The 12078-nt window shown below is 38.3% G+C and overlaps 1 protein-coding gene across 1 annotated transcript; it reads left to right on the top strand.

The window, feature by feature from the left end:
• The first annotated feature begins 10587 nt into the window (after nt 1-10587).
• On the top strand, nt 10588-11781 carry LOC112032855 (F-box/kelch-repeat protein At3g23880-like). The gene has a single exon (XM_065763404.1). It carries the CDS (start codon nt 10588-10590, stop codon nt 11779-11781), a length of 1194 nt encoding a protein of 397 aa, XP_065619476.1.
• Nucleotides 11782-12078: the final 297 nt, after the last annotated feature.

Genomic DNA, 12078 nt, shown 5'->3' with positions numbered 1-12078 from the left:
TGTGTTTATTATGATGAGTTTAGCAAAAAGTGCCTTCGTACTTTTATTTATTTATTTTGAGGAACAAGTGCCTTTCAACTTTTTTTTTTTTTTTTTTATATATTTATTTTTTTTATGTATTTTGAGATTTGTCTTTTTTTTTTTTAATATGCTGAATTTAAAGACATGTAATAAATTTTACTTAGCAAAAAATTTGTTGCAATCTTATGACATTCGTTTACTATGCTTGTGAATTTTATATAATTTTTAATGCTATGACTTGTAAAACCTTGATTTTGAATTATAACCTTGATTTTTAATGCTATTAATTTAGGCATATGCCTTTTTTGTGTTAATTTACATATTCATGTTATGATTTCTCAAACTTATATATATATATATATATATATATTAGAATCTTTTTATTTGACCCTGTAGTTTGACCGTTGAACCACTGGTTGAATCAGTGACCTAGTGAACTCATAGACTAGATTAACCTCTGGTCCGGGTTTAATAACTATGCTATTGAATGAAAATATACATATTGACCAAAAATGTACCTATTGAATGAAAAAGTGCCCATTGACTGAAAATGTCCTTATTGACTGAAAATGTGTCTATTGACCGAAAATGTGCATATTTAATGAATGTATTTGTAAAAGAGTCTTTGGGTATAAATAGTATTTCATATTTATTTGGTAAGTTCTTCTCTTTCATCTTTTTTTTTTTGGTTAAAGAATTAAAATATGTAAATTGATGTTTTTCCATCATCTCTAAAAAAATAGAGAATTCTGCAACTTTATATCCCCTAGGAAACTCTACACACGGGCCTATTACATCTGCGAAATGCAGGGCCATATTTTTTATCAAGATAATTTGGTATTTGATCGACCCTATGTCTATATCTATCATTAGCATTGACACCTTCTAGTGGCCTAATTGGATCGTTGTAATGATGCCTTTCTCCATATGGTTTGATCCCTACTCTTCCATTATCTTGGCCATTCCTATCATAGCCAAACTTATTGTTTTCATTCCTTTGTCTTCTACGTGGGTGTCTACCTCCACCTTCATTCCTAAGGCCATTATTCCTTGGACAAACTACATGACCTCACTGTTTCATTCTTAGTGGAGATCCTCATTGAAGAGGAAACCAATCATATCTTGGTCCTTCCCCTCCGCCATTTTCATATTCATTGGCAAATGGGTGTGCAAACACTCCCTCTTTATACACCTTACGAATGCTATTTCAAATTATCTTCTCTATGCCTTATCAAATGCTTTTCTTCTTAATGACAGTTTTTTTTTTTTTTTTGTTTGTTTTGATATATACATTTTATGTGAAAAGGTGAGTAGATACTAAAACTTAAGGTTAAAAGGAAAAGGCACAACTGTTCAGTATTTTTAAATATATAAATATATACGTGGCATAAATTTATGTAACCATGAGGCGCAATAAGAAGCGGTCAACAGAAAGTCAAACGTTTCGGCTATTAGTTATTACTAGTCGCTAACCCGTGTGATGCACGGAATAGTCATACAAAAATTTTAAATTTTCATTTTGTTTAAAGTTATGATCAATTGAAAATAAAAGTTACAATTTAATAGGAAAAAAATTCTAATACCAATAATGCATGATAAGTCCAACACCAATAATAATTTGGTATTCTTTGCTATCAGTAATAATTTGTTATACCTAAAATTTATGCTAAACATGAAATTAATAATTATTCCCAATACTTAATGTGGGGGGAAAAAGGCTCAATCTAACATAGTGGGCCGAGAGCCCATATGAGGATTACTGTGCATCCGAGAAGAAGGAGATGGTAAGGGCAAGGCCCATCTGGAAGAGAGACCCCAGAGAGAAAAGTGATTACAATCCGAAGAGGTCGTCTTCTGTCCGAAGAGGTTATATTCCTCTGATGCGAATAGTATGGGTCAATTGAACGTATAAAAGCTCAAGATGATCTTCCGAGGACTCCTCCTGATCAAGATAAGCTCTGAGTACACTTGGAGACGATAAGGATGAAGAAATATCTAAAAGGAAAGCTGCTGCCACCGTATTTAATCCTCTGCAGCAACTTTTCTGACCGCATTTATGTGAAGAAGACCCTTGAACAGTGTATCCTCACCTACCACCACTCACACAGAGCTAAAGGAGATGCTTGACATGACATATACTCAAGTAGACTCACGGATGAGGTACAAGTGGACGATGGAGATAAGGATAAGGGAGGTTATATAAAGGAAAGAAGCTCCTAACGAGAGAGGAGGAGAAAAGAATAAGAGCTTTATTGTAACCCCAAGATCTGTATTCACTACATAATCAATAATATAGCTCTTCGGATACCCGTTCTTTACGTGTAAATTCATGTTAGTTTGTGCTTAAGGGTTGTGATTAGTTGTTGTTGATCCCATAATCAACCTAGCTCTTTCACCCATACTTTACAAATTTATTGTTTTGAGCTTGGGCCACAAATCCTAACCCTACACTTAAAAATCATATGCAATAGGAATAATATATATATATATATATATATTTTTTTTTTAAACTAAAGAAATTGTTAACAAACCTAGAGAGGTAGTAATAAAGTTTGCAGTTGTTTATCTAAAAATGAGAGTAGGAACTCCATAATAAGTATTGTTAAGTTATTAATTTTTTTGAGAGATAAGTTATTAATATGTAATAGAAAATAATGTAGATAATCTAATATAACTCAACTTATTTAATAATTTCAAAAAAGTATATCAAAACCACTGAAAAGTAAGTGAAATGAGATTGGGAAAGTATTTGGTAAAAAAAGTTTTAAATTCCTTATACTTTTCAAATTGCTCAAGTCCATTCCGTTTTTCCCTTCTTTTTTTTTGGTTCTATCATTTTTCCTTCTTCTCCGTTTTCAAATTCTCTCATCTTTATCACTTTGGAGTTTGTTTTATTTTATTTTTTGGTTTTTTAACATCTATCATCCAAAAAAAAGTTTTAATTTCCTCATACTTTTCAAATTGCTCAACAGCACTAGTATATTCTGTTTTCCCCTTCTTCTTTTTCTTCTAATTTTTTTTCTTCTCCACCTTTTTCAAACTCTCTCATTTTTATCTCTTTGTTATTTTTTTTTTTACTTCAATCTTGAATTGCTCTCATCCACACATTTATTTATTTACTTTCAGAATGCCTTATCTTTTATTTTCCCAATCCTACACAACTACATGTTATTTTTTTACAAAAAATCTTGCAGAACCATTGCGTTTTCATCATGCTCCTTTCTTCTTCTTCTTCTCTTCTTTTTTTTTTTTTTTTTTTTTTGTCAAAATATTTTGCAGAAGCATTCATGTCAACATTTGATAGATTTCATGGTGGTGATAAGGTGTTGTTCAGGTCTTTTTAAAAAAAAAAAAAAAAAAAAGGAATCTTTCAATGTATCTGTTGGTTTGGAGTTTAAGATGGGCGTAATTTGGCAATTTCATTTAGTGGATTTTTTCCTTAATAGAATCTGTAGGGTCAGTTTTTGCGGCCCATGCCCAAGGAAGTATGGATTAGGAGCCCACCGAGCCAAAAACAATAAATTTTGTAGAGAATGGGTGAAAGGGCTAGGCTAATAATGAAAATAACAGTATTAAACAGCAACCCCAATGGGAAGATTTGAATTAATGTGTTCTTGGACTAATATGAGTGCTCAGTCCGAAGAGGTGCTTTTCATTGATAGTCTAGGGTTACAATTCCTGGAGCTACCATCATCAAATATCTCTCTTTTTTTCCCTTTCTCTCAGAGGCACCCTTCCCTTATATAGCATTGCCTTCTTCCATCTCCTCCGTCCACCTGTTCATCATCCAGGCACCCACTTGAGTGTATGTCCCATCACCCCACTTTTAGCCTTATGTGAGTGGCGGTAGCTGAGAATGCACTGTTCAGGGTCTTATCCACATAAATGCGGCCAAGAAGGTAGGTGCCGTGCATTAAATGTGGTGGTTGAGGTATGCCTCCTTGATATTTCTCTGTTCCCGTTGTCTTCATGTGTGTTTGAGGTTCCTCTCCCTCTAGACACTTGTCCAACAGATCATTTGAACCTCCCGTGCTCGTGTTGGGCCAAACCTCTTCGGATCCGAGGATGTTGGACTACTCGGGCACATGACTACCTCCTCGGATGGCACACGTGCTCGTCTCAAGGCATTCCCCTTTGATGTGGGCCTGGCTGCAGATCACACCTCCTCGGACGAAGAGTGCTCCTCATTCAGGGCCTTGGGCCCAATAAGTTGGGTTGGGTTTTTCTCCCCCCACATTAGCCCCTCAAAATTGTAGTTTTTCGTTCGCATCCGAAGAGAAAAAGTAGGATTTTGACTTGCCCCGGAGCAAAAGCTTGTAAACAGGCAATTTTGAATTGGCACGTGCATAAGCATAGGAGCTGTCGCTTCATTAATGCCGCTGCGGTTTCTTATTCCCCAGGCGCTGCATTAATTGCACCAGGTGGCGCTTTGTCCTTCGTATCCAACGGTGATTGAATGATCCAACGGCTGTGGTTTTTCTTCGAAATTTGGGCGGGAGTATCCCTGACCCTTCGTTTGACTCGTATAAAGCTTCGGAGGACACTATTTCTTCTTCACTTTGCTAATCCTCAGACGCTTCAGAGAGAAACAGACGCGCCGCTCCGTCCAAACATCTCAGTCGCTGCTCTCAGGCTTCCCCAGAGCCATCAAGAACCCTTCTACAAGCCTGAAATCATCTCTCCGATTTAGTCCCGGTGAGTCATCGTTCATCAAACCATTTAGTTTTCTCTTCGGCCAACAGTTTTATCTAGGCACCATGGGAAAACTCGAGTACATGGTGGATACCCCTGAGCAATTAGAAGCATTTAGGGCCACGTACCACATACCTCCCAACGTGGGTGTGAGGTATTGCCCCCCAGAAAAGATTCTAACAGACCGGGAGACGGGAGAAGTGGTTATTCCCCTTATCGCCTTCAAAGAAGGGGGAATGACCATCCCCATGGGTCCCATTACCACTAGCTATCTCCGAAACCATAGGCTCACTCCCTGGCAGTGCGCACCCAACATGTTTAGGATTCTAGGGGCCATTGACCACCTTAACCTTCACCTAGGATTGGGCCTCACCTGGCTCGACGTAGTACATCTGTACGAATGCCACAGCCAACAAGACGCAGGGTACTACTTAAAATCCCGGTCGGACGTGGTCAGGCTCATTTCTTGCCTCCCCAAATCCAACAAAGGGATGAAAGACGACTATGTGATCGTCTCGGGTGCATGGCATGACGGCCATCACTGCCCAACCAAGCGTGGAAAGCCAGGTGGGCCATGTTAGATTTAGGCATACTGACCATAGGCCTAGGGTCCTCATCTCTTAATCGTCTTTGGTTCCTTTTGTGCTACTATTTTTGAGTCTAACATAGCTTTGCTGTGCCTTGGAACAGATAAAAACTTCGTATCTCCTCGGCTAAGTCTTACGAACGTCGCCGCCCTCAATTTCCTGTTGAGATCCGAGATTTTCGTGAGCGCGGACGGACAGCTCCGATCGGCTCCTCTGATTCTGGGCTACACAGGAAAACCAAAAGGTTATCAACCGGTCGGCAACGCAATTGTCCAAGGAGACCCCCGCCTCGCCCGTATTGACGTCGTTGGAAGGGCTTTTTAGCGCCATATGATTTAGAACNCACGGTGTTGACCGATTGAGGATTCATCGATCCTGATTGCCCGGCAAAATCTCTTCGCGGTTTATTGTAATTGTAACGGTCCGACGCGAATCCCTCCTATCCTGAGGGACAACCTTGTCCTTTCCCTTGCCCTGCTGCTGACTTCTTCAACCCTCATACTTCTCTATGCGGTCCATTAGCTGACGCACGTTTGCGACCGGTTTGCCAGATAGAGACGCCCTCAAACCGTGATCAGTGGGAGGCCGAGCTTGAATGTGCTGAGGGCCATTGCGTTCATTGTTACCTTCTACCTCATTGAACATCTCCAAACCTATCTGAATACGCCTTCAAGGATTCATCTTCTGCATGAACAAGGATAGCAGGGAAGAAACAGGTCTGGCCGCTCTTCGCGCACGTGACAAACGGGAGCTGAATGCCTGAGTGAGCTCTTTGAAGGAGTTGATGGAGCCTGCCTTCAAACCGTCAACCCACCTCATGGCCACAGGCCCCAGACTGGAGGGAAAACTTTGCACATCAGGCTTCGTCTCTGGCGTAGACAGCCATCCTTTGGTTAAAGTGACTCACATGCTCTACGGGGTCAGTCTTACCATTATAGATGGTAAACGTTGGCTGGTTAAAACGCCGGAGGGAGTCTAGCCTCCTCTATCCTACGCGTGAAGGGCGACATAGATATCTGGTTCAAAGCCCTGTTCATGGCATCGTTCTCCATGTCCTTGTGTGATGGACTTCTACGTTGTCTCTTACGATGGGATTCCTCCTCATTAAGTGTAGGACTTACTGGCTGGTGTTTTGGATTTGTGCTGATAGAGACATCCTGCTCATCATCAAGATCGTCCTCAGAGTATGAGGGAGCCCGTCTCCTCTTTGCATAGCGGCAGCTCTCTCTTTAATTTTTCTACTTCCAGTTGCAGGTCGCGGTTCTTCTTTGCATGGGACATGTGATTTCTGCTCTGTGATTGGCCCTGGCTAAGGCGCACTGTGTGTACGCTACCTTCACGATTTTGGTCCCTCTCTAGGTTGGCGAAATGGTCCACGTGTTGGGATGCCCTGGACTCTGCTTGCTGTTCACCTTGCCCTGCCATCATCAACTGTTGTTTTACTCTTGCACAAGCCCTCCCCACAGACGGCGCCAATTGTAGGGTCAGTTTTTGCGGCCCATGCCCAAGGAAGTATGGATTAGAGCCCACCGAGCCCAAAACAATAAATTTTGTAGAGAATGGGTGAAAGGGCTAGGCTAATAATGAAAATAACAGTATTAAACAGCAACCCCAATGGGAAGATTTGAATTAATGTGTTCTTGGACTAATATGAGTGCTCAGTCCGAAGAGGTGCTTTTCATTGATAGTCTAGGGTTACAATTCCTGGAGCTACCATCATCAAATATCTCTCTTTTTTCTCCTTTCTCTCAGAGGCACCCTTCCCTTATATAGCATTGCCTTCTTCCATCTCCTCCGTCCACTGTTCATCATCCAGGCACCCACTTGAGTGTATGTCCATCACCCCACTTTTAGCCTTATGTGAGTGGCGGTAGCTGAGAATGCACTGTTCAGGGTCTTATCCACATAAATGCGGCCAAGAAGGTAGGTGCCGTGCATTAAATGTGGTGGTTGAGGTATGCCTCCTTGATATTTCTCTGTTCCCGTTGTCTTCATGTGTGTGAGGTTCCTCTCCCTCTAGACACTTGTCCAACAGATCATTTGAACCTCCCGTGCTCGTGTTGGGCCAAACCTCTTCGGATCCGAGGATGTTGGACTACTCGGGCACATGACTACCTCCTCGGATGGCACACGTGCTCGTCTCAAGGCATTCCCCTTTGATGTGGGCCTGGCTGCAGATCACACCTCCTCGGAGAAGAGTGCTCCTCATTCAGGGCCTTGGGCCCAATAAGTTGGGTTGGGTTTTTCTCCCCCCACAGAATCAATTTTTTTTTTAAGTCATTAGTTGATGATTTTCACTTATTTCTATGAGTTTTTATACAAATACTATACTACTTTTTTTTTTTTTTTTTTTTTTTGAGAAACCAAATATATACTACTTGATATACCTATTTCCCCCTATAATTCACCTATAGTTTTAATTTGTACCAATTTTTCTTTACCATACATATGAGAAGAGGTATCTGACCTTTAAAGTTGATTTGGTGGCGCTTTGCTGGCTGGCATCACCGAAAAGAGAAGTTCTATTGCAAATAAGAGAAAAAAACTTTTCTGGAAAAATTTGTTTCAAAGTTTTCAACAGGAAATAAATTTTGGAAAGAGGGAGAGAGAGAGGGAGAGAAGTTCGTAGAGAGATATAAAAAATATTGTATATTTATAACTACTGCCCAAGAGAGTGAAACGTTGTGTCTAAAGTTATAGGCAATTGGTTAGTTTTTTTTTTATAAAGTTTAGCAGGAAAAGAGCCAAAGAAAAAGAAAAAGAAGAAAATAAATACAGATAACTAAACAACTACCACAAATTCTATCAAAAAAATAAATAAATAAACAACTACCAAACTAATAAAATCAAAACGTTTGGAATAACCCACCAAACGAAAAGGCAGTTTTTTGTTTGAGTTCTTAAAATGTTAATGTGACATTTATTTATGTAGCCACATGACACAATAAGGAGTGGTCAACAAAAATTCAAATGTTTTAACTATTAGTTATTATTATATAGATATAAATATATATAAACTAGACTTATTGGCACCATGTGCAGTACCTTCTTTTTTATTTTTATTGGTAAGAATTTAAGTTTGAGTGTCATTAATGTTTTGTACAACTTAAATATAAAATATGTTTATATATTAAAAAATAGGCAAAAATGAAAAACTGACCCTCTAACTTTCAGTCTTTTTCATTTTAGTCCTCTAACTTTCAGTTTTGTCAATGTAGGATTCCGTTAAACTCCATAACTGGGCTGCCGTTAACTTCCAGTTTTTTTTTTTTTTTTTTAAAAAAATTTCGGAATTAAAAGAAAAAAAATCTGTGAAAAAAAAGAAAAGAAAACATTTAAGGTAAGGGGAATGACGTCGACGTTCCCTTATTTATTTATTTATTTATTTCAGATTTTTCTTTTTCTTTTTTCTTTTAATTCCAAAAAAAGAAAAAAATTTGAAAGTTAACGGCAGCCTTAACTGGGGTTTAATGGAATCCTGCATTGACAAAAATTAAAAGTTAGAGGACTGAATTGACAAAATTGAAAGTTAGAAGACTAAAATGAAAAATAGTAAAAGTTAGAGGGTCAGTTTTGCATTTTTGCCTAAAAAATATAACTAAAAGAGCTGTTAAATCCATTGATAAAGTATGTTTGTTTGAATTAAAATTTTCCCAAGTAATTTTCAAAACCCTCTCCTTGATACAAGATCTGTGTAGGTTGGAAATCTATAAAAAAAAATAATAATAAATAATAAAAAAAAAGAAAAAAAGAAAAGAAAAGAAAAGAGGTCTATCTAGAATTGTAAGAAAAGAAAAAAAAAAAAAAATTCTCTAACNAGAAAAGAAAAAAAAAAATTCTCTAACTTTTCTTCCATCATACTTCCATGTTTCCTTTCAAAACCTTTAAAAACCCATGATGGGCTACCATGAGTTAAGTCCTCATATGCTAGTAAAAATGGAGAAGTTGGACCGAAATTATATATTATTAATAATATAAATTTTCATGAAAATGTTGAAAGGTTCTATATCTTATTTTATTTCTATTGTACTTTTATTTTTGGCAAAATATCCGTTTGTCTCTAAAGTTTGCATAAAGTTCATTTTTTACTCTCTTTTTTTTTTTTTTTTTTTTTTTTTTTTTGTTGGCTCTAAATTTTGGTTTAGTGACCCCTTTAGGGTGGGAATAATTCATGAGGAGTGTAGGGTAAGAAATTTTTGTCATCTTGGAGTAACATCACTTTCACCTGGCATCACTTATAGCACCATTAATACCACTAGGACTGGCTCAACAAATTTTGGGCCCAAAAACTAAGTGGGATAAAACAAGAGTATAAAAGCTAAGAAGAACAAAAAATTAATAAATAAAAGAAAAGGAGACACACATGAAGACAACGGGAACAGAGAAATATCAAGGAGGCATACCTCAACCACCACATTTAATGCACGGCACCTACCTTCTTGGCCGCATTTATGTGGATAAGACCCCTGAACAGTGCATTCTCAGCTACCGCCACTCACATAAGGCTAAAAGTGGGGTGATGGGACATACACTCAAGTGGGTGCCTGGATGATGAACAGGTGGACGGAGGAGATGGAAGAAGGCAATGCTATATAAGGGAAGGGTGCCTCTGAGAGAAAGAGAAAAAAAAGAGAGATATTTGATGATGGTAGCTCCAGGAATTGTAACCCTAGACTATCAATGAAAAGCACCTCTTCGGACTGAGCACTCATATTAGTCCAAGAACACATTAATTCAAATCTTCCCATTGGGGTTGCTGTTTAATACTGTTATTTTCATTATTAGCCTAGCCCTTTCACCCATTCTCTACAAAATTTATTATTTTGGGCTCGGTGGGCTCCTAATCCATACTTCCTTGGGCATGGACCGCAAAAACTGACCCTACAATTCGAGAATTAATATGGAAAGATAAAGTGAAATTGTTTTTTTTTTGGTTACAAGAGATATATAGTCTCTCTTGGTAGATGAACATTAGATTTTATTAAATAATTTGTCTGCTATTAATTCAGATTTTAATTTTGTTAGTAATCTTTTGTTTGATTTTAATTGTCTTTTTACGTGTTTTAATGAAACTCTATATCTCTTCTCGAGTTTCATATGCTTATTGAAACTCATTATTTTGGGAAATAGCTGCTGTCTTTTTGTTTTTTGTTTTTGGGAGAGGCGTGTTTTAAATGAAACTCTATATCCTTCTCACCTGAAGCTCGTCTGTTCCACAGAGAACACCAGTCTCTCTGTCTGTTTAGTTCCTCTCTCTCTGAGCGTATTTCGTTTCTGAATGTCCCAAATGACAAGACTCCGACACGGGAAGAACCAACTACCGTTTGACATCGTCGTGAACATCCTGGCTAGACTGCCGGTGAAATCAGTGACAAGATTCAGGTGCGTTTGCGAATCCTGGGACTCCTCAATCACCACCCCTTATTTCATCTCCACCCACCTTAATCACAACAAAAATCATGGTAATGGTTGTGTCATTCACATGCCATCAGTAAGAGACACTAACTCTTCTTCCAACACTAACAGACCTGTCTGTACGGTGGCTTTGGACCGCACGTTTGATAGGATCTCTGAGATTGGAGTTCCTTTTGATTTTCCTAATGCTTGTTTCCGAATAGTGGGTTCTTGCAATGGCTTATTGTGTCTCGCTAATTATGGCAGCTCCACTTGCGCTAATGATATATATTTGTGGAACCCCAGTATTAGAAAATTCAAGAAATTGCCTCATACTTGCTTACGACAGTTAAGGTTTGTTAAACTCGGATTTGCTTATCATTCCCAGAACAATGACTACAAGGTTGTGAGGATTTCATTTTTTAGTTTCTTTCTAGCTCTAGCTCTGCCTCTGCCTCTACCTCTGCCTCTGCCTATGCCTGAGGTTGAGGTGTACACATTAAGTTCGGATTCATGGAGAAGGGTTGGAATCGAGTTCACAACCAGTGTAGTGAATTGTCCAAATGATCTTTCGCCAGCTCCATTGGTTAGTGGTGCTTTACACTGGTTGGCATTTGTAGTAGAAGGAGAAGAAAATCGCAAGGGTAAAAATATGATTTTGTCATTTGATGTCAATAGTGAGAAATTCGGAAAGCTAGAACTGCCTAATGGTTCTACCAACACCCTTCAAAGATGTCTTTCATCATTCAAGGGGAAACTGACTTTTATTACAAGTGAACATAGTGAACAAACTGGCTTTCAATTCTCAATATGGGCGTTGAGGGAGTATGGTGTGGTTGAGTCTTGGAATAAATTTTTTGTTGTACCATCTGAAAGGGTGGCTTGTTGGATTTCCTTGATTGATTATGGTTCACTTATGGTTTGCTACAGAAATGATCCAGGAGAGAGGCAAGCGTTTAAGCATGCTTTAATTGACATTGAAACTCTACAAGAGAAGAAGGATCCCGATATCCAACATCCTTCATATGTAACCACTTTCATGGAGAGCCTTGTTTTACTTGATGGAACAAATGTGGAATCTTACTAACGGGTTGGTGGTGAGCATATAAGATTGAAGTCATGGTGGTATGGATGAAGTGAAACCCTTGTTTATTCCTTTTTCTTTAGTAGTTGGCATGATAGTTAGTATTGCTAAAGCTTGACTTTTATTCCATGTTTACATTATCCTTTTGTGGCTATTATAAATAAGTATTTGATATTTTTATGTGAATGGTTGTTGTGGTATGGATGATTGTTATTCCTTTAGAGTTACGAAGAGCTAGATTATAGCTCTTCTGACTTCAATTTAAAGAAGAATTGACTGAAAAAACATAACTAAATAAAA

The sequence above is a fragment of the Quercus suber genome, unplaced genomic scaffold, assembly GCF_002906115.3.
Source record: "Quercus suber isolate HL8 unplaced genomic scaffold, Cork oak 2.0 scaffold_505, whole genome shotgun sequence".
Lineage (NCBI taxonomy): Eukaryota > Viridiplantae > Streptophyta > Magnoliopsida > Fagales > Fagaceae > Quercus > Quercus suber.
Note: the sequence above shows the minus strand (reverse complement) of the source record. Positions and strands in the feature narration are given on the sequence as shown.

Excerpts from the sequence above, each read along its gene's own strand:
- LOC112032855 (XM_065763404.1), top strand. The coding sequence starts at position 10,588 with ATGACAAGACTCCGACACGGGAAGAACCAACTACCGTTTGACATCGTC.